Here is a 20,789-nt window from a genome sequence, read left to right as displayed (position 1 = left end):
ATTTTTTGCCTATATGAATAGACTTAGCAGGTTACAGACAAAGGAATAGTCACACTAAATACAATTAAAGGCACTTGTTAAGAAAAAGGCTATAATTAAGGCTATGATGCCCAAAATGTCTGTCTATATGGCTACAAGCACAGAATGCAAACCATAAAAACATGTGAGTGAAGAACAGAGCTAATTCACTGCTTTTACAATCATGTACAATGTGTGAGAAAAGAAAATCTACAGCTTATCTTATTGCACTTTACTTTTTATTTTCATATGAAGTTCAACACAGCGCCAACAAAAACCTGACACAGATAACAAACCAAATTTCAGAAGAAATAGCATTTCTGAAGACATCTGTCAATCTTACTAACCTTACTTTGTGGAACAGTTACAGACAGTTGAGCTATATCATAGTTAAAACAAAACTCTCAAATAATATTTTGCCTTATATCATAATGAGCACCAACACCACCAGACATGTGACATCATGTCCAAGTATGAATATTCAGTCTCTAACAAGGCACATGGATAAGTGTGGAAGTCCAAGTATTGGGCGATGGTCGGGGAGTGAGTTAGTGAATGACTTATGGCCCACTCAAAGACACCAGTTCTCTCAATCCAGCCTTGGTAGCCCGCTGACTGTGTGAGAGAGAGATATATGAGTTCCAACACAACTTTCATTGTAACTTCTCACATACAAAATCAGCGTGTGTAGCCCTCATTTCCTCTTATCATGTATGTAATGTAAACTCACCATTTTAAATGAAGTCCCACTCAAGTCCATGAGTCCCATCAGCAGAGTGGATACATGTGGATATACGGTTGTAGTCTTGTCTTGTAGCTCGTGAATTTGCCAGTTTTCTTTGAGAAGACTTTGCCCTGTCCATCCTTGGTGCCTCTCTCAGGGTTTATTCCTACGGTGCACCTGAAAAATGATAGTGTTTCTTCAGGCACTGTGTAAAAATCAAGTTGTGTGAATCACTTAGATTAATGCCACAATAAAAATACAGGTTTTACTGAAAGTATCTAACCTTGAGATTAATTTGAGCGTGCAGGTGTAGAAGGTGGAAAATAATGCAGCAAGCCCCATCGAGAAGGTGGGCTGGATCCCTTCACATATGAAGTGGCCCTCAAGGCTGACCATCCAGCGCCAATAGCTTCCTGCTGTTTCACCTGAAACTTAGAAAGAATTTTCCTCAGTCAACTTCATGGATTTTTAGTCAATGTTTTAAATGAATTGTGTTGAGTGGTGTGCATTACTGGTTGAGAAACCGTTTTTTGATCAATTATGAATATTCTGACCATCTGATCTATAGAACATGTGGTTTTCAGATATCATTCAAAAACACTAGTTAGCTAGTAAATAACCTTGCCTTCAATTTTGTATCTTCTCTGCTGAATTACCACCCAATAACCAACATGCACTGAAGTCTTAATGTTACTTTAAATGTTGAAGGGACTTCCATAGACTGTAAAATGTATACACCGTCGTTATGCATGAATTCACTGGCAAAATACATGTGTCAGCACATTAACTTAGATATTAACTTGAATACATAGATATTAAAATGAGCTCCTTGTGTTGTCCGATTAATATGCAATCATCTGTGAAATTCTAGCTAGCTGTTGAATCCCTCTATCATGACATGCACATATTCTGTAATGCAAACTAACTGGAAACATCACTGATAACCTTTGCACAGATTTATTAATTAAATAACATTACTACTTACCAAATAATCAGTAAGATGGGAATGGATGAAGAAAAGAACGGATCCAGCCTCACATGTGCAGATCAGGTGAAATTGCTCTTCCCAGAATTAAAAAAATACTGCATCAAACTGTTATTCATGATACTTTAGACAGTTGATCAGCAGTAAAGTGCTGTTTTTTAAGAATACATTATAGTTCAGTTAAAAAACGGCCTATGACCATAATTTAACAGATTTTCTTTTGTATTAACAGTAAAGCACTGTTTTTAGCAATAACAGGTTAATACTGTTGAAATTCTGCTGTAAATTAACAGCAATTGTTTACAGTGTATTAAATATGTTTTTAAAATAATAATACACAATACAGACAAAGAATTGTATTAAAAGTTACTAAAAATAACAGGAAACTCATCTCTGATGCAATATTCACAGGAAATAATCTACTAAAAATTCATTCAAATTGATTGTTTTACACAAACTTCCTGCAGTTATTGCGTTCTCTATTTGAGTTAATTGTACAGTTTATCAGTTGCTCTCTACTATTATTGTTATTAATTGAATATAAATTTCCATGAAATATGGCACTTAATCAGGGGTTGTCCGTTTACTCAATAAGGGGTCCCTTAAGGAAAAAGGTTAGGAACCACTGGCTTAGAGTCACAGACATGTTATATGAATAAAGGGATAACTTCAGTTTTTAAGACATGAGGAAAAACATCTGAAAATAAACGCATACCTTATGTATTATGGTCAAAAATACAGGGCTAAAAGACACACCGTAGCCCATGTTTTCAATTATTTAAAGTGAAGATTTGCTTCCTCTCTGTAGCCTATGCCAACAAAAGATCCAAGACACACAGTGGTTGTCAAACAGAAAATGATGTGATGTGATGTTTGAAGCAGACTCAACAGCTATAGAGACCTCCTAGTCTGACCTAGGGCGATGTATTTTCACACCAGGCAAAGAAAACCTCAGCTGTTTGGATGTCAGAGCTCTCACTCTGTATTCTCATTATACAGCTGGAGAAAGTCAACAACATTCATAAAAACTCAGTCATATATACCTACTGTATCAGAGCTCAGGCAAACTGCGATATATATTTTTAACCTCCTCATGACTCATGCTGTGCAGACGATCTCTGTTTCAACCGCACACAACTTTGTTTTAAATTCTGGTCATGGTGCAAAGGTTTCCAACAAGTTTCACACAGAATTACAGGGATGTGAGTATACAATATTGACCATCCATCCAAGCTTTCAGATTTGAATATTTGGCTCAGTGTGCAGTAAATATGATGGATGAAGCTCTGGAACAAGGATATATATGCAGTATGGTGTATCTAAAATTGAAGTTAGTACTTAAAGCAGCAGTGGGTAGAATTGGCGCAAACATGATTAAAAAAAGTGGGTTTTTTTAAGCTGTTACTATAACCTGATAGTAGTGCATGAGACAGGTAATCTGAGAAAAATAATTTGCCTCTGTGTCCTCCGGTGCTCCTAATGGCATCTGCAAGATTTCACAGACCAGAGGAAAACAACCAATCAGAGCCAAGCTGGAGCCTTGCCGTCTCTGAGCAGCTGTCACAAACTCCGATCAAACCAGTCAAACTAGGCAGAGCTGATCAAATATGAATCAACATTCTGTTACAGTAATGCCTATTTCTCGCCTCAAATGTTTTCAGAAACATCTTGTAGTGTACTGTTTAGCTGAAAAAGTTTGTGACCCAGCAGCCATGTTGAGATCAGTTCAGGAAATACGAAGCACCGCCCACCAGCCGGTGGTACAGCTAAACAGTACACTACAAGATGTTTCTGAAAAGATTTTACGTGAGAAATAGGCATTAGAGTAACAGAAGAAAAATTCATATTTGATCAGCGCTCACTGCCAAAAACATTCTGCCTACTGTTGCTTTAAGGATAATATTAGGATATTGGTAAAATGTACCTGAAGTAAAACAGTCCTGGATTATGAAAGCACAAATTATAATTTTCCTTCTACCCCCTAAAGCTCTTCTAGGTGACAGTAGAATATACAGCCAAATTAATTATGGGCTTAAATCCCTCCAGAATTCTCAAAAGCTGTGTCATTACGTTATTATCATATCAAATTACCATTTGCTAAGTTTGTTAATTATCACCCTGTCGGCTGATCATACCCACATCACATCTCAAGTGTGAGATCTCATGCAATTGGATTAACTTACACGCAGAGCATGAAAAGAATTTATGCCTGCACTTGTGTTAAGAGGCGACGCGCATCAACTTTGATTTTTGAGAACATCAGTGTTTGAGAAGATTAATTTAGTGGCAGGATAATGTGGCTGCTGTCAAAACTTCTTTCAATATTTAAGCAATGCAAAAGCCTTCAGTGATTTTGAAACACGCCTTGAAACACTGATGATCCTGCGAGAAAAATTGCTTCAACATATTTCAAAAGATCCGATGAGAGAGATATGCCACAAATTGGCACATCGGTATGTCATGTCACAAACAGTGTTTAAAGAAAGGCCCACCTACAGGACAGGACATGATCTGATCAATTGTGAACTAGGCTATACCGCATGTTAGAGGGTCCTTGCCAAAGACATATTAAGTCCATGTCATAAACTGTAGGCTATATAAGAAGTGGACATAGTCACCGTGACGCCACCCATTGGTTTGTGGGCTGCCGTTTTGAATCCTCAAGTTCGCATTTTGTCCGTCGACATCTTGGTTATTTGCAACCAGAAGTGACATGAGACATCAGTAATAAACCGGAAACTGTCAAGCATGTTCTTATAGAGTGCAACAAATATGACAAAGAAAGAAGGGAATTGCTATCAGGAGTAGATGATGGAAATATTACTATGGGGAATCTGCTAGGAAAGACATCTAAGAAGGTACACAATCTTCTTATTAATTACTTAAAGGGACTATTTGTAACTTTCAGAAATGCTTGTTAACAGCGACACCTGTGGCCGTTAAGTCAACGAAAGTCAGCGTCGGGCTCGTTGCGGAGCCCCGTCACTTCACAAGACAGGGGAAACCTCTGTTGGTCTGGAGGAGCTGCAGCATTTATCTCTGCACACAGGTCCACTGTACATTCACTAGATATTCTCAGAGCTAAACTAACTCTTCTGCAGTGTGTAGTGAGCACGCATTCACGTCTAGAGGTGGAGCGAGACAGCGAGAAACTGCGCGCTGTCTGAGTGAAAGCAAGCAGGCAGGCAGAGGAGCAGAGACTTCAGCCACACACGTGAGCGCGCATATGCGAGCATGCATGTGTCCCGACCCGGTACATTTATACGCTCAAAAAGTTACAAACAGTCCCTTTAAGGCAGGGGTTCTCAACCTTTTGTAACTCGAGGCCCACTTCCGATTGTTCAAAAATTTCCGAGGACCACCTTCCCAAATAAATAACAAACTGGCCTGTAAATATGTGTTATGCCACTGTCAGGTGTAATGACCCACATAGATATTCAGCTTACCCTCACCCATCACTGCCTGTCATTATGATTCCAAAGTATTCAGGGTCATATTTCCTCACCACACACTTTTACTGGTTTCAAAAATTGCTCAATTTTGTGTCACTGCATCTGTGACATACTGTATATGTCTGTAAAGGGGAGACTCGTGGGTACCCATAGAACTTATTTTCATTCACATATCTTTAGGTCAGAGGTCAAGGGACCCCATTGAAAATGGCCATGGCAGTTTTTCCTCACCAAAATTTAGCGTAATTTTGGAGCGTTATTTAGCCTCCTTCCCGACAAGCTAGTATGACATGGTTGGTAACAAAGGATTCATTAGGTTTTTCTAGTTTCATATGATGCCAGTATCTTCACTCTAGCTTTAAAAGTGAGCCCGCTATAACCTCTGAAATACAGAATAGCTGTTAATCTAAACATAAGGGAGCACCTTCGCGGCCCACTGGGTGGCTCTCTGAGGCCCACCACTGGTTGAGAATAGCTGCTTTAAGGGCAACAGGAATAATGGAGAGAATTTGATTATTATTAGTAGTAGTATTATTTTATTTTAGTTAGTTATAATAATATATATATAAAATAATTATTAATTTGTATTTTATTTATTTATTTCCCCCCCCCCCCTGCCAATCTACTGCTCCACACTGCAGTCCAATAGGTGGCGGTAATGCACCTATAAGCTGGTTTGCCAACAGCCAATAAACACCAAAGAAGAAGAAGAAGAAGAAAACACAAAAAAAAGTTTGTCCGACACAAAGTTGTACCTCTTGAACGCACCATGGACCACTACCGGAAGTGGACTGACGTCTGGCGCGTTCGTTGAAAGCAGACGTTGTTGACATGACGACACTGGCTGCAAAAACACACATGAAGTGACCAGCTTTGGTCGTTTATGAAGCTTTTAACCTGTTTTTTTACACACAAAGGAGACGCAGAATACACTGAACATGGAGTTATCTCCTCTCATAAAGAAAATAGGTAGGTTAACTCACTAGCTGTCGAGTAGCTTCAAAACAACACGTTGCTAACTCAGCTGTGTTATGTTTATCATCTCAACTTAATACTGTGTGTTTCTCTTTCTGCAAACCTTTAGGCCACTCTCTGGTGGAGATAAGAGTCCGAGCATTGAAGAGCATCATCTGTAAGCTGGATCACTCCCTCATATCCGTCTCTGACATCGTCCAAGAGAAGATGCTGTTTGTGTTTCTTCTTGAATGGTTCAATTTCCCCGAGGTGCCCATGCAGGAAGAGGTCCTCCAGTTGCTCTCAACTTTATCAAAGGTAGATGCATTTCTTTGCTAAGTTAGATGATGGGTGCATTAGTAGGTGAGTCCTCTGAAGGACAGTGGTTAGAGAGGAGGAGTCTACCTACTGTCAAAATATATTGATAGACTTTAAGTTTCATTTTGGCCAAACCAAACTTTAACCAGTTAATTGAAGTAGGATCAGTATTTGCCTTTTACCAATATATGATGTGATAATGTTTCATGGCATGGCAAGGCAAGGGAAGGCAGCTTTATTTGTATAGCACATTTCAGAAACAGTTTTGCACTTTTACTTGAGTACAATTTCGAGGTACTTGTACTTTACTTGAGTATTTCCATTTAATGCTACTTTATACTTCTACTCCACTACATCCCAGAGAGAAATATTGTTCATTTTACTCCACTACATTTATCTGACAGCTTTAGTTACTTTTGTCGATTCAGATTAATAATACAAAATATAAATCAACTAATAAATGATGATATATCACCATCGATTAAGGCAAGGCAAGGCAGCTTTATTTGTATAGCACATTTCAGCAACAGGGCAATTCAAAGTGCTTTACATAAACATTCAAGAACATTGCCACAAAGTGCAAAAGAACATTAAGACATAATTAAAACAGTTATAAAAACATTAAATATTAGAAAATATAAACAAGCTAAAAAATAAAAGCTAGAATAGAAGCTAAAATAGAATATAACACACAAGAGTAAAAGCTCTAGTGCAGTATAAGATCATTATCTGGTTTAATAAAAGGCAGCAGCAAACAGGACAGTTTTAAGCTTTGATTTAAAAGAACTCAGAGTTGGAGTTGGTCCTGCAGGTTTCTGGGAGCTTGTTCCAAATATTTGGTGCATAAAAACTGAACGCTGCTTCTGCATGTTTAGTTCTGACTCTGGGGACACTGAGCAGACCTGATCCAGATGACCTGAGAGGTCTGGATGGTTCATAACATAGCAGAAGGTTAGAAATGTATTTTGGCCCTAAACCATTTAGTGCTTTGTAAACCAGCAGGAGTATTTTGAAATCAATTCTCTGAGAGAGACAGGGAGCCAGTGTGCCACTCACGGACAGTGGTTAGAGAGGAGGAGTCTACCAACTTTCAAATTATATTGATAGACTTTACATTTTGGCTTCAGCCTTTCTTTAACAAGGCTAACCAAACTTTAACCAGTTAATTGAAGTAGGATCAATATTTGCCTTTTACCAATATAAAAAAGTTCGGAAACTTGTGTTTGGTGGATTATTTCTCTGTTGTTACAATGCTAATTGGCATTGCATTTTACATGGTTGGAAAGCCTGTTTATTTACCTTCACAATGATGTCCAACTTGTAAGGATCATGCATTTGTGGGATGAGCAGCACAGCTGATTATGTGGGTATCGCCCAAGAAAAATTTGCCAAATTGCTCTGCCAATGGTAAACAGTGTATTCTCCTGTTGGTGTTGGTGGTTTGGCCTGGCACCTCCTCCTCATGCTGGTCACCAACCCGGTGTGGCTGCATATGGATCTTCCACCGCTACTGAGGCTCCTGACGTGGTGTATTCAATTAATAAAGTGTAAAATAGTCAATATGTCTTGTTTGTTCCTTGCTACTGATAGAGAGTTCAATCATCCAATCCACCAAACAACTCAAAACAAGAGTCAATACCAACAGGAGAATACACTGTTTAGCATTGGCAGAGCGTTTTGGCAAATGTTTCTCGGGCGCTACCCACATAATCAGCTGTGCTGCTCATCCCACAAATGCATGATCCTTACAAGTTGGACATCATTGTGAAGGTAAATAAACAGGCTTTCCAACGATGTAAAATACAATGCCAATTAGCATTGCAACAACAGAGAAATAATCGACCAAATACAAGTTTCCGAACTTTTTTCCCCCAGTTTATATTGATAGACTTTACATTTTGGCTTTGGCTTCAGTCTTTCTTTAACAAGGCTAACCAAACTTTAACCAATTAATTGAAGTAGGATCAGTATTTGCCTTTTACCAATATATGATGTGATAATGCTTCATGGCAGGTTAAGTTTCCTCCACTTCACACACACAATAGCAAGAGCATACATGCATTGAGATTTGCCCAGTGACATTTTAACATCAAACACCCACGCTGAGTGATTTTACAGTGCTACACTGAACTATAGATTTTTCCATTTCATGCCTATTTATTTTGTCATTTTGTCTTCCAAGCATCCAAGCGCGGCCCAGATGCTAAGAGACGTCGGGGCGGTGGACTTTCTCACTCAACTGTCTCCTAATGTGGAACCCAGACTGCGAGCTGTCATCGACGGAACCCTGGACCAGCTGTTCCAGCTACCGGAGCTACTCCCTAGTCATATAATGGTCTACTCACATGGACGGCGTACTACAACTCCAACAGGTGTTGCAAGTGAAAGCCAAAGGATTGTTTGTTTTGATTCTGTCAGAGAGGTGGAAGAGGATGGTGTGTTGGTTGTCAGTTTGCTTTACACAGATCTCATAACAGTTTGATCAAATAACTGCAGTATGAAGGGTATTTTAACAAATCTGGTGTCTCTGCTGTAGTACCCACAGTTGTTCCACCTGAAGACCATTTTCCTAATATGGGCTACTTCCACAAGAGCGTGCCAAGCCGTACAGATGTACCACCTCAGAAGATAGCAGGTGCCAGTATTTTGAATACTCATCCTTAGATTTCTTAGTGTGCTGGGTCTCATCTTGAATTTTTCGCTTGCACTTTTTGTCTAAAGGCAGCATATAAATTACTTGATTTACATGTTTTATCCGTCTGTGTTTTACAGTGCATGAGTCTGTGAGATGTCTCAAGTTTTCTGTGTTTCCGTGGCTGACTTTGACAAACACAGACAGACACATACTTTCATCCAATGAGAGGTGAGAGACAATATATATCTTAACAAATAATATATGCCGTGTTAGATTAACACAATTTTGATTTAAATCAGGAAACGAGTTATTAAAGAAGACCAGACTAAGAAACAGTCTGTGCCAACTTTTGACAGTTTGAGTTACAAAAAAAGATGAATGTGCAGTGATATTAAATGAGTATTAAACACATACTTTAATTCTTTTGAAACAGTTCTCTGAGGAGCAGCAACCCCAATTTGGTGCGGACGACATGTGAACTGCTGTGTGATGTCATTATGCAAGACTTTCCTGCTGAGATCTTCCTGCAAAGGCCCAGTATTGTACAGGTAGGTGTCATCACATGTCCACATCACCACAAATCACCATGTTCTTGCACTAGTAATAGTATTGTAACTGTGCATACATTTATGCTCAGCTATACTGGTGTATTTTAGAAATATATGAGCGAAAAGATCAAACCCAAAATTGTACCATACAGAAAGTGTGCTGTAGTGGTTGCAGTTCCCATTATATGCCGTCACGGGTTTGATCCCACACTATAACAGGGAATGTCAGAATGACTGCCAGATCTTATCATCTTCAATGGGTTTCTTCTGAATGTTTCAGTGTCGGTGTCAAGTGTAAGGGCATACTGAGTTCAAGTATGTCATTAAAAATATATATATGTCATTAAATTGAATGTTTAATAGTTTCAGCACCTTGAAGAAGAACATTTATGGCTGTCGATGCTATCATTTTTACTCAACAGGATGTATGATTTTTGTCAGTTTCAATGCTTGTGTTTCAAGACAAAAGCCTGTATCTGATTTGACTTAAAAATGCTGGCTTGTTGCTGACCCTAAAATCTCTCGATGCACGATTCAACACGGGTGTCCAAAGAGACAAAATTAAAGATGTTACTGAAGAATTGTTCACAATGTTTAGTATATTCACATCAATTAGATGACATGTCTTGTTTTGAGTGGCTAGCGTGACCATCCCATAATGGAATTTTATGGGATGGTCACTCAAGCCACTGTCAAAATAATAACCTGTCAAATGGTGCCCTTGAACCAAAACACCAATTTATAATTCTATGTCCCTGATCTTATAGGAGGTTGTGGAGGCCTCTGGAGGCTTACTTTGCTTGAGCAGACACTAGATTGCTGTGAGAATATAGTTTGGTCAGGATGCACCTCTTGCAGGGTTTGAGAGACCTTGTAGGAATGTTTTGCTTCTTTCCTCTTAAGGCCTCCTCGAATATCAGAAATTCTGTAAAGCTGGTCGAAGTTGTCTGCAAACTGACCTCGTCCTGGTCTTGCTGGCTTTGGAGGAATGTAAACTGTCCTGTGTTGCAAATGCAAAAGGTCAATGTGCTTGTTAAATTAGTGGTGGCCTGCACTTTTTGCTGTATCATGTCAGCAAATCAAAGTGCATCGGTTATCTGAGCTCTTCATGTCATTGGCATGGACAGAGTGTTGGAGGAGACATCATTTAGCCCTGATGAGCCACACTCTGAACATTACTATTCGGTTAATAAAGTGGTGCATTATGCTACATTGGTCTCAAGGCAGTATTAGCATACTGTCACCCAGCAGTCTCATCATCAAAAAGAAATCATTATGGGAAAGTACTTTTCTATTTGTGGCTTTACACAGCCCTCCTTTGAGTTACTAGAGCTATTAAGCTAAATTAAAAGACTCGGATTTAGAAACATGACATCATTAGCTGCAGAGGGCAGGGAATCTGAACTTGTAACAAATTGTTGCATCAATAATTCAATTCTGCTTGCCCTTTTTATTTAGCGAACGTTATTACAACTTTTCTATCACTGTCTGAGCTTAGGTCCTGTTTTTACACAGTCTCTGTACATCGATTTTTTTTCACCTTGGGCTCAGTTTTTTTTCTGTTTCTACACAGAGCCGTAAACCAATATGTTTGCCCAATTGCAATAATATCCTAATTGGATGTTATTGGGTGTTAATCATGTCCTCAGAAAACCTTTTTACAGTAATAATTCTGCTCTTCTGTTTTCAGAACCTCCTGGCCCTGTTGAGGCTGGGTTCAGGTAAAGGTGAGGCAAGCTACCTCCACTTGCAGGCTCTTTCCTGCCTGCGGCAGCTTTGCGTGGGGCTGAAGAGGAGACTACGCTTTCATCAAGATCCAGGCTTCTACTCTACAAAGCAAGGTAGCACGCCTTATGAGTTGCAGCTGGTGATCAGTAGATTTTGGATGCTTATTCTGTTAGTTTACATGTGTTCCTTCTAGGGCTGTCAATACATTAAAATATTGAATTGCAATTAATCACATGATTGTCCATAGTTTTTATCTGTTCAAAATGTACCTTAAAGGGAGATTTGTCAAGTATTTATTGCTCTTATCAACATGGGAGTGAGCATATGCTTGCTTCATGCAAATGTATGTATATATTTATTATTAGAAATCAATTAACAACACAAAAAAATGACAAATATTGTCCAGAAACCCTCACAGGTACTGCATTTAGCGTTGAGCGTTATTTAACCTCCTTCATGACTAGCTAGTATGACATGGTTGGTACCAATTTCTTAGGTTTTCTGGTTTCAAAAGATACCAGAATCTTCACTCTAGCTTTAAAGCTGAGCCCGCTACAACCTAAAAATCACAAGTTGCGTTAATGCGTTAAAAAAATTATTGGCAAATTTTGCGTTAACGTGTTATTTTTGCGTTAACTTTGACAGCCCTAGTTCCTTCATTACAAAGTATTTTTTTAATTATATATTTCACATGGGCAATTCCCAAATCATATCACATTGTTTTACATTTTTCAAGTGTAGACTCCAAACATTTTGAACTATTCATTGTAGTAGTTTTAATGACCTACAGATTTACTTTTTTCAAATTCAAATCAATTCCATTTAAAAAGATGTAAGGGCTATTGCTATCTAATCCTACTGATTCATTTCTTACAATAAGGCATCTGTACTACCACAACTGTAATCTTCTATTTGCTTTATCATTCAGGGTTTACGTCCTCTTTTTTTCTCTTTGTGGTTGTGTAGATCCAGTGTCCCAGAACTCGTCCTTTTCCTACTCCCAAGAAGTGCGGGGGACCCAGCGTTCCCAGGCCTCGTCCCCAGGGGCAGAGTGCTCTCCTCGGCCCTCCGTGGTGGGACGCACAGGCCAGAGAGCCAGGGGAGATGGCCAAGACGGAGATGCAGCTTCCAACAGGTGTGTGTGTGTGTGTGTGTGTGTGTGTGTGTGTAGGCAAACCCCACTGTGCATTTTAAACAAAGGCTGAAGGAGACAATAGAAGAGACTAAACTACATCGCTTTTGGTACCTCAGTTGTTTCTGTTGGCAGTGAGAGCAGAGATTCACTCAGTTTCACTTCTGAGGCACCACTAGTATTTTGTTAGTCTGTCTCCCTTGCTTGTAGAAATATCTTTTTGATATGATTCAGCATTGTTGTCAATTCTGTTCATCAGACCTTACACTTAACAACAGAGTTTTTATTCTTTTTTTTTTTTTTAAATTTGTGAGCAGTAGGATTTTTTGTTGCTTTGATTATGACAAAATTGCTCGTGACACCAGCAACCCGCACACTAAGATAAAACGATGTGAGAAAGAGACTGTGGAGGATTTTATTATTCTTTTTTTTAAATATGAATAACACCGGGAGCCCTCTAGCGGCTGGTCTAGAGTGTTTTAAAAATCAGTTCTGATTCCCGTCATGGCAGTTTTTATGATCCATCCCTATACAGCTCATACGTCACTCCTTGTATTTGAGTGGTCCAAGTACAGATCATGAATTTACAGTTCCTCTCTTTGTCTGTGAATCATCCAGTGGCAGCTCTCACAGAGGTGGAGTGGCAGTCCAGGCCCCCGGGCAGACGCCCCAGTCGCCTGCAGATGTGGCCAACTTGGAGCTTCCTGACCTGGGTGTGGAGGATGTTCTGGAGCTGCAGTTACAGCAGCTCACCTTGGCTCAGTTCACTGTTGCCACCATGGAACATGCCATACCTCTGCTTAAAACAGGTAGGAGGAAAGATTTTGTACATTACAGTGTCTGTTTTTTGCTTGAGTAGAGATCAGATATTGCACATATCCCCTCACCTGTTTCACTATATTGACTGTGTTCTGTCACTATTTGATCTTGTAGAAGAAAAAAAAAATCTCTCTTGCTCGTACTCAGTATCTCTCTTTCTCTCTTCTTTCTCACTTTCTCAGAGGGTTCGCATGTGCTCCATCGTGTTCTGGAGCTGCTGTGCGACGCCCTCCCCCTGCTCGGGGACAGCGTTTGCGAGCTGGTCTGGGACGAGCGCAGCCTGGTGGGGATGGAGCTGGCAAGTCAAAACACAACTCATGACAGCCTCTTATGTAGATGAATGGATACACTTCACTGAAAGGGGGAACTGGGTTGGCCACCAGACAATTTGCCACAGACACACACACACAAGGCATACGGTACTCAGCTGTCAAGGAGAACTGTAGGCATGTGTCTGAGCTGAATGAATTATATAAGGTTACAAAGGCTTTCTGCTTGTTACAAAAAGCCTCTCACACATATATGTGAATTCCTCTCGTCTGTACCCCCTGGGTTTAAGCACAGGATTGTTGGGTTAGTAAAAGTCTCCATTTACTTTGTGTATAAAGTCCATGCAATGGATTGTGTTAAACTGTTTTGTTTTTACCATGCAGAGTCATTTGTCTTCCCCCCTGACTGTTTAAAGAGTATGTTCCTATGCAGGGGGACTTATACACTTGTCAAGCCCAGGTCCCCCTGGCCCTCTGCTGTTTAATACATGCCCCGAGCCTTGCAGCCTGAGAACTGTTTTGTCATCTTTATGTGGAGAGCAGCTTTTTTGTGCCAGACCTCTAGGTTTTTCCTATGGGAGTGGGCCGAACTGTTCACGCCAGCCACGGCAATGCACAGGGCATCTACTGCCCCCTGCTGGTTCAATTCTCCTATTGTTCCATTTCTCCTCCCTAGAACAAAGTGGCTGAGAATAGATTGTTCCAATTTATTCATGCCGAGATAGGGCGGATCTGTATCTCGTCCCAAAATAACCCTGAAATCTGATTACATTCAATTCCTAACCCCTGGAACGAGCAATTTTTCTCTTGGCCCCCAGCCAGCAGCTGTGCGTCGGTGTGTGTGTACGTGAACACGCACGTGATGCGAGTGCGCGCGTTGCTGCGTTTGTGTGGCATGTGTGCTTTTGTCTACATTTCTGTCTGACTCTCTCTGTGTGTTTTTTTTAGAAGGAGAAGCTGCAAGCCTGCCTGGAACTATTGGGGGATATCCTGAGCTACCATCAGAGCTATTCAACAGACATTCCCCACAGCTCTCAGGTTCATCACAGAGTGGCCTACACAGGCGTTGCTATATTCACCATCAAACTCCTACAGACCATCCTCCCTTCTGAGAAGGTGCGTGTGCGTGTGTGTGACCAAATCACTTTCTTTTCTGATTTTCTGTGATTACTTAAACTCCAAAAATAGTAGAAATTTAAGGTTTTCTTAACCTCACACAGGCTAGTGACAACCTCCCGGAATACACAGCAACAGCTCTTTTCCACCTGTGCTTGGACACGTCATTGGGAAGTTTATTACCCAGCATGCACGAGACAGCGGTGGCCTACTTGGAGCAGGTGAACTCAGACAGCCATGACCTCTACAGGAGGGTGACCCGCATCGCCCTCTGGATGGAATCGACTTGCAACTTCCTCAAGGAAGCACAAGCCGAGGTATGAGCTGCATGTCGCGTAATTACAATATGCAAATAGCAAAAAGGAGAAGCCTACATTTCTTCAATTAAAAACCACTCTGACACAAATGTAACTGTCACTAGCTGTGGCCCTGAGGCCTTGTTTAGCCCATCACTCATATCTGTGTTTTTTGCCTTCATTGATTTATTTCTGCATCAAGGGAGAAAAGAACTGGTTGGAGTTACTGGAGCTGGCAGACCAAGCAATAGACGGCCTCCCGTTTCACCAGCACTTACCCATCATCAAGGAATGTGTTCACATCTGCTCTTACCTGTACGTTAAAAATCACATCACTTATTCTGCTGCATTTATACATTTAGTTTTTTTTTATGCTAATTCTTTTGATTATCCATTTCTAGGTGGAAGTTTGATCAGCCCAGCCCCCTCCTCCAAACAGAGAGCCAGAAACTTCTCCTCAAGCTGCTGTCCCATCCCTCACCGCCTGTCAAGACGGAAACATACGAACGCACTTTAAACCTTGTCAAGGTCAGAGCAAGCCATCTAATATCTGTGTTTAAATGAGAGTGTGCCGGTTCACGGCTAAAAATTATGGCTGCTAAAGGCATAATGCGGGTCTGTTTGGTGGGGCACCCACATATGTTAATACGTAGGCTGAAGATGGATGAATCACACAACTGTGACAGCGTGCTATAAAAAACCCCACTTGACATTTGAAATCAGACTTGCTTTTCATTTTTTTACTAACCACCGTCTAGAGTACATGGCTACATTTAAAGTGAATTGGAACTCCTGTGTGCGAGCGCAAGTGAGAGGATAGTGATAATTTATGATGTGCTTTGGTGTGATTACATACACCCCTAGGACTGCCTCGGCATCCAGAATGTGTCACGACAGGAACCGGCAACCTGCGCTGGAGTCAACTTCCTTACACACCACAGGGTGCTCTATGAAATAAGTGCTTTTGGACTCCAGGATTCTGCAGAGAAGGTAGGCAAACACACACGTTTACTTCGTGTATTCCTTTCGACGCAATTTGACTTTTAGACCTTTTTGAAGCCAGGTCACACTTCTTTAATATGTTAGGTCAAGGTTGAAAAGAATAAATGTAATCAAACACAAGTGTTCATGAGAGTAAAAGTACAAGGAATTATGTGTGTTGTGTTAAGTTATTGTACATTGTTTTAAGGTCCTACTAAACTGTCGGGGTTCACCGGTGTCGTGTCATTTAGACGTTTAAAAATCTGTCACTTACAGGACTTGCTAGTAAATGTTTTGTCAGCAGCGCCTTTGTGAATTCAGCAGTTTACCTGTGATCTATAGGTGAACGTTGCTGCCAAGGATATCCTGCTATTCCTGCTCAAAGGACGATTGATGATGACAGCGTCAACCTGGGACAGATTCAACGAGGCACTTTACCCGGTCATGCCCATATTACAGGTGTTGTGCTCCCCCGTACAGGCTGTGTTGTATTCGCACTTCAGAGCTCATAAAGCGGCATCATGTTTGGAACTTATTACATTATATTTATGGCACGGGGGGGAAGTTGTTCTCCACAATCAAAACGACTATGATCAAAAGTTTAATTTTAGCGCCGCTTTTGGACCACAAAGACTGCATATTGAGCTGCCAGTGAGAAAATGTAGTTATTCTCTCATTTACATATTCTCTGTTATATTGTTCCCCCTTTTTCGGAGGAAAAAAGAGCTTTTATTAATTGTTCAGTTTCAGGCAACAGAAAGCCTGGAAAATTCTTCATGAATATACATGAGATTTTGACTAGGCTGTCAAGTGTGATTTAATTCAAGGAGGCCATTCGGAGATGGGCCCGCCATGTCAACAAGAGACGAAATGAAACCACCCATAATCAAAGCGATGCATATTTTATTTACTGTTGTGCTGCTTAGCTGGAATTCCCCATTGTTCGCTCCATTGTCTGCCAAGGCAGTCTGAGAATTGCATGTGTGTGTGTGTTGTGTGTGTGTGTGTGGCAGGGTTATGCCGGCACTGAAGAATCACTGGGAAACTGTGTCCTGCTGATAAGTGACATGTCGGACGTGGCGAGAGACGACGTGTTTCCAAGCAAGCTGAAAGCGGCGCTCCGACTCCTTTTTACTAAACAACCCACGTGAGTCTGGGTCTTTCTTTTGTCAATGTTTGTGTTTCTCCCTGTTTGTTTGGGTGTTATGTGCCTGCCCAGATGTGTGCGCATGCATATCACAAGATGTGTGTTTGTGTATAATGTGTATGTTTCTTCTGCGTCTTTGCGTGTGGGAAGTTGTTTGATTAGTTTGACGTTGGGTCTCAGGTTTTTTTTGTGAACCAGACAAACTCCCGAGAGTCTAAATATTCTGCTTTACAACATGCAATGTGATGGACACATTACCACTGTCTGTTCCTGTCAGCTCTTATCAAGTCATCTAAGTGCTCTGTGAGGCAGGCATGTGTAAAACAGCTATCCAGTCCCTGCTTATGAATATTGATAGAGATGGAAATCAACACCAGACACTGGCCAGGAGGCAAGCCCTGGTAAATTTGGCAACAGCTGATAGATTTGTCTGCCCTTCCAGCTGTTTTTTGACAACCAATCACGATTTGGATGTTAAAAACCCCCCAAAACTAAGAGGCAGGTAACATTTTCAACCCTGTATCAGTACTCTAATGCAGACAAAAAGCTTGCTTTTCCACCTGAATGGAACTGGTAGTTTTTAATCTGTGTTTTAAACAGTGGAATTTTTAATTAAAATATTCAACTGCAAGCATTGCATTAATTCTGCTCATTATTAACAGGGTGAGAATAGCAGCAGTGCAACAAATCCTGCCCCACTTAACCAGTGATGATGGCGCTAACACAGCCAGACCAGACCTGGATCAACCTGTGATCTCCTCACTCCCCAATCTCTTCTGCCTCAGAAACCCTTTAGACATCACGCTGGACACCAGCAACAAGTCCGTACTTAAGGTATGAATCCACACAGAAGAAGAACTACACACTAAGATACACACATCTGCACAGGTGGATATAATGTAATACTTAATGCGTTTAGGTGGAGTCTGTGGAGAAGCTGTTTTGTATCCTGTCCTCAGACACTGTCGACATCTCCCTGAGAAGATCGGCTGCAGAGCAGCTGTCTGTAGTGCTACAAGGTCAGCTGTAATATACTTTATTTCTTATAAACTCATCTATTGTTTTGAAGGGGACATATCACACTCATTTTCAGGTTTATACTTGTATTTTGGGTTTCTACTAGAACAAAAAAACACATTATTCTTCTCATACTGTCTGTCTGAAACGCTCCGTTTTAGCGCCTGTCTCTTTAAGACCCCCTCCCGAAAAAGCCCAGTCTGCTCTGATTGGCTTGCGAGAGCATTATGCTGCACCTTTGCAATGGCAGTTTTCCAGCTATGGGTGATATATTCCAATGAGCCAGTATGTAACATAGGAAGTGGAGTCTTGTTGAATCACATTTCCTGCTCTAGACAGCCCACACAATAATGACGGTTGTCCTATTTCACACTTTGTGGGTTGATAGACACAAAGATATGATATGTCCCCTTTAATACACCATGCTGAATCCTGGCACTGACAGTTTAATACTTTTAAAACACCTCTTTAAGTCTATCTCTGTGCATTTCTCTCTAATGGCTGAGTGTTATGAGAGTGCTCATGTAGAGGCGTATTTTAATGGGTAACACACTGACTGGTTATACTTTGGGCCCATTCTGTACCCCGCAAGTACTTGCAACTCTGTAAAGGGGGTAATATCACTGCAAAGTGTACAAACAGAATGTAGTTGCCAACAATTCACATCCCCTTAATAGTTGATACGAGAATGATATTGAGTTTAATAATGAAGTAAAGTGCCTGAATTGTCTACCACATAAAAAAAAAAAGGTTCTAGATATACAATTTTATGGACTTTGTAAAATTAAAAAAAACAACTTTAAAAGTTTGTTTGATAACGAGTGCAGCGGAGTGTGTGCCCTCCCACCACCATATGTTTTAGATGAGCGAGAAAAGCAAATAGTTTATGATTATGCAAATGTTTATTGTCAGTATATTGAATTGTTCTCTTACTTCCCTGCAGACACAACAATGCACCCAGTGCTGAAGAATCTTGGAATAACAGACAAAGTCATTTCTTTCATTATGGGGAGTGTAAACGGCAACAAGGTAAAAAAACAAACCTGCTTTGGCAAAGTGATAAATGGATGTGTGTGCTGAATGAATTGCCAAATAAAACAAACCCTGTATCAGTCTTTCGTGTACATGTCCTCGTTTGTATGTGCTCGTGTGAGTACATGAGTTGCCAGCGGATGTGGAGGAAACCCACTGAGGCGTGCATGATAGAAGGATGAAGTGGCCTGTATTAATAGTGTCAGACAGGCCCTGGTCAGCAGTGATTTTTGCCCTCTAGTTACTGCAGTCTGCTGATCATTCCCAGGCCTCGAATCAGAAGCCGCTAACAAGGGTAATCGTCCAGCATGTCTGGCTACATGGAGGTGAAGGAACAGGGCCACAGAGAATGACTTGTCTCACATAACAAGTGTGTGTGTGTATAAGAGGGATGCCTGCAGGTTATATTTGTCCCAACCCATCCATTGCATGCAACCTGAGCAATCACAGAATTTGGGTTCCGCTTATGCGAAGAGACAGTAAAGAGATCCTGCACATTTGAATGTGAGAGACACAGAGCAGGAGGAGACGGAAAAGAGAATATGTGTGTTTGTTTGTGTTTTCCCTGCAATTAAACACTGAGTGCATGTGTTGCTGTTCTCCCCAGAGCTTCGATTGCCTGCTGGAGCCTTGTGTGTGTATCCTGAGGAAGCTGGTGTATGCTGATCCATCTCTGAGGCACAGTCTGGCACGTCGCAACCTCCTGCTCCTCACACTGCTCAGGGGTACATTCACAAGACAACTCATTAAGTAACAGCTATACACGGCGTGTTGTGTAGCTCGGGGGCGCGTTCTGTAAAAAAAAAAAAAAAAAAAAGATGACAAGTCATCCGTTGATGCATAGCTTTTAACCATGTTGTCACACTGCAGTAAGTGGCATATTAGTATGATGCAACTTGTTGCCATGGCGCTCATCTTGGCATAATTAATTAGCAGTTGCTCATTTTGAATTAAGGGACATTTAATTTAAGTTACAACATCTTGATTGTGACTACCTGTACATCTGATTTGGACAGAAATATACGTTATTAAAAGGTTTCATGCAAAAGATATGTGCCAGGTTTTGATACATTACAAATGTAATGGTTGTACAACTCAGTTTGAAGCATGCAGTTGTTGTATTAAAACCTCAGATACCAAATTTCAGTTATCATAATGTAATGTAAGCAAAGCCTGATATGGGGTGGAAGTCTCATTTGGGGTTTCCAAACTTTAACTTTGAAATGAGTCTTTAAAGGAGCAGTGTTTAACATTTCGGGGATCTATTAGCAGAAATGGAATATAATATTCACAATTATGTTTTCTTTAGTGTATAATCACCTGAAACTAAGAAATGTTGTATTTTCATTAGCTAAACTGCGGTAACATGAGCTGCAGAGTGCAAAACCGTGGTACCGCCAGCCGCCGTCTGACTTCCTTTGCTCCTAAAGTAGTGTTATTATGGTAAGAATGGCCTCTGAGCGAGGCGAACGACGTTACCACGGTTTTGCAGTTGGCGACTCACGTTACCGCAGTCTTGGAAAGGGAGGAGTGAGGGGTACTCAGTTGGTTGCAAAATTGCAAACATGTCACTAGATGCCGCCAAATCCTACACACTGTACCTTTTCTGTGTTTTTAA

General features: G+C 40.7%; 1 protein-coding gene and 1 long non-coding RNA gene across 3 annotated transcripts in view; one reads left to right on the top strand and one right to left on the bottom strand.

Annotated features, from left to right (window-relative positions):
• Positions 1-442: 442 nt before the first annotated feature.
• On the bottom strand, positions 443-1,103 carry LOC141759765 (uncharacterized). Its single transcript, XR_012592188.1, has 3 exons — positions 1,026-1,103; positions 749-919; positions 443-633 (listed from the first exon to the last, which is right to left on the bottom strand). It is a non-coding gene; the product is annotated as an uncharacterized LOC141759765 (long non-coding RNA).
• Positions 1,104-5,961: 4,858 nt separating this feature from the next.
• The window catches only part of rttn (rotatin), a 36,348-nt gene continuing 21,520 nt past the window's right edge, over positions 5,962-20,789 (top strand). The window contains exons 1-21 of one of the 2 annotated variants that reach the window (XM_074622521.1): positions 5,962-6,148; positions 6,264-6,451; positions 8,634-8,823; positions 8,988-9,086; positions 9,224-9,314; positions 9,520-9,634; positions 11,325-11,475; positions 12,329-12,497; positions 13,113-13,303; positions 13,496-13,611; positions 14,531-14,698; positions 14,803-15,015; positions 15,197-15,309; positions 15,396-15,522; positions 15,859-15,984; positions 16,318-16,434; positions 16,989-17,122; positions 17,785-17,956; positions 18,042-18,141; positions 19,083-19,168; positions 19,779-19,896. In XM_074622521.1, the coding sequence (XP_074478622.1) occupies positions 6,118-6,148; positions 6,264-6,451; positions 8,634-8,823; positions 8,988-9,086; positions 9,224-9,314; positions 9,520-9,634; positions 11,325-11,475; positions 12,329-12,497; positions 13,113-13,303; positions 13,496-13,611; positions 14,531-14,698; positions 14,803-15,015; positions 15,197-15,309; positions 15,396-15,522; positions 15,859-15,984; positions 16,318-16,434; positions 16,989-17,122; positions 17,785-17,956; positions 18,042-18,141; positions 19,083-19,168; positions 19,779-19,896 (2,815 nt within the window). In that variant the 5' untranslated portion in view covers positions 5,962-6,117. Of the gene's footprint in view, positions 6,149-6,263; positions 6,452-8,633; positions 8,887-8,987; positions 9,087-9,223; positions 9,315-9,519; positions 9,635-11,324; positions 11,476-12,328; positions 12,498-13,112; positions 13,304-13,495; positions 13,612-14,530; positions 14,699-14,802; positions 15,016-15,196; positions 15,310-15,395; positions 15,523-15,858; positions 15,985-16,317; positions 16,435-16,988; positions 17,123-17,784; positions 17,957-18,041; positions 18,142-19,082; positions 19,169-19,778; positions 19,897-20,789 lie in introns of both variants that reach the window. The other variant, XM_074622520.1, reaches the window with a different exon arrangement.

The sequence above is a fragment of the Sebastes fasciatus genome, chromosome 21 (genome assembly GCF_043250625.1).
Source record: "Sebastes fasciatus isolate fSebFas1 chromosome 21, fSebFas1.pri, whole genome shotgun sequence".
NCBI classification, from domain to species: Eukaryota; Metazoa; Chordata; class Actinopteri; order Perciformes; family Sebastidae; genus Sebastes; species Sebastes fasciatus.
The sequence above is the reverse complement of the archived record's forward strand: the minus strand, read 5'-3'. Positions and strand labels throughout refer to the sequence as shown.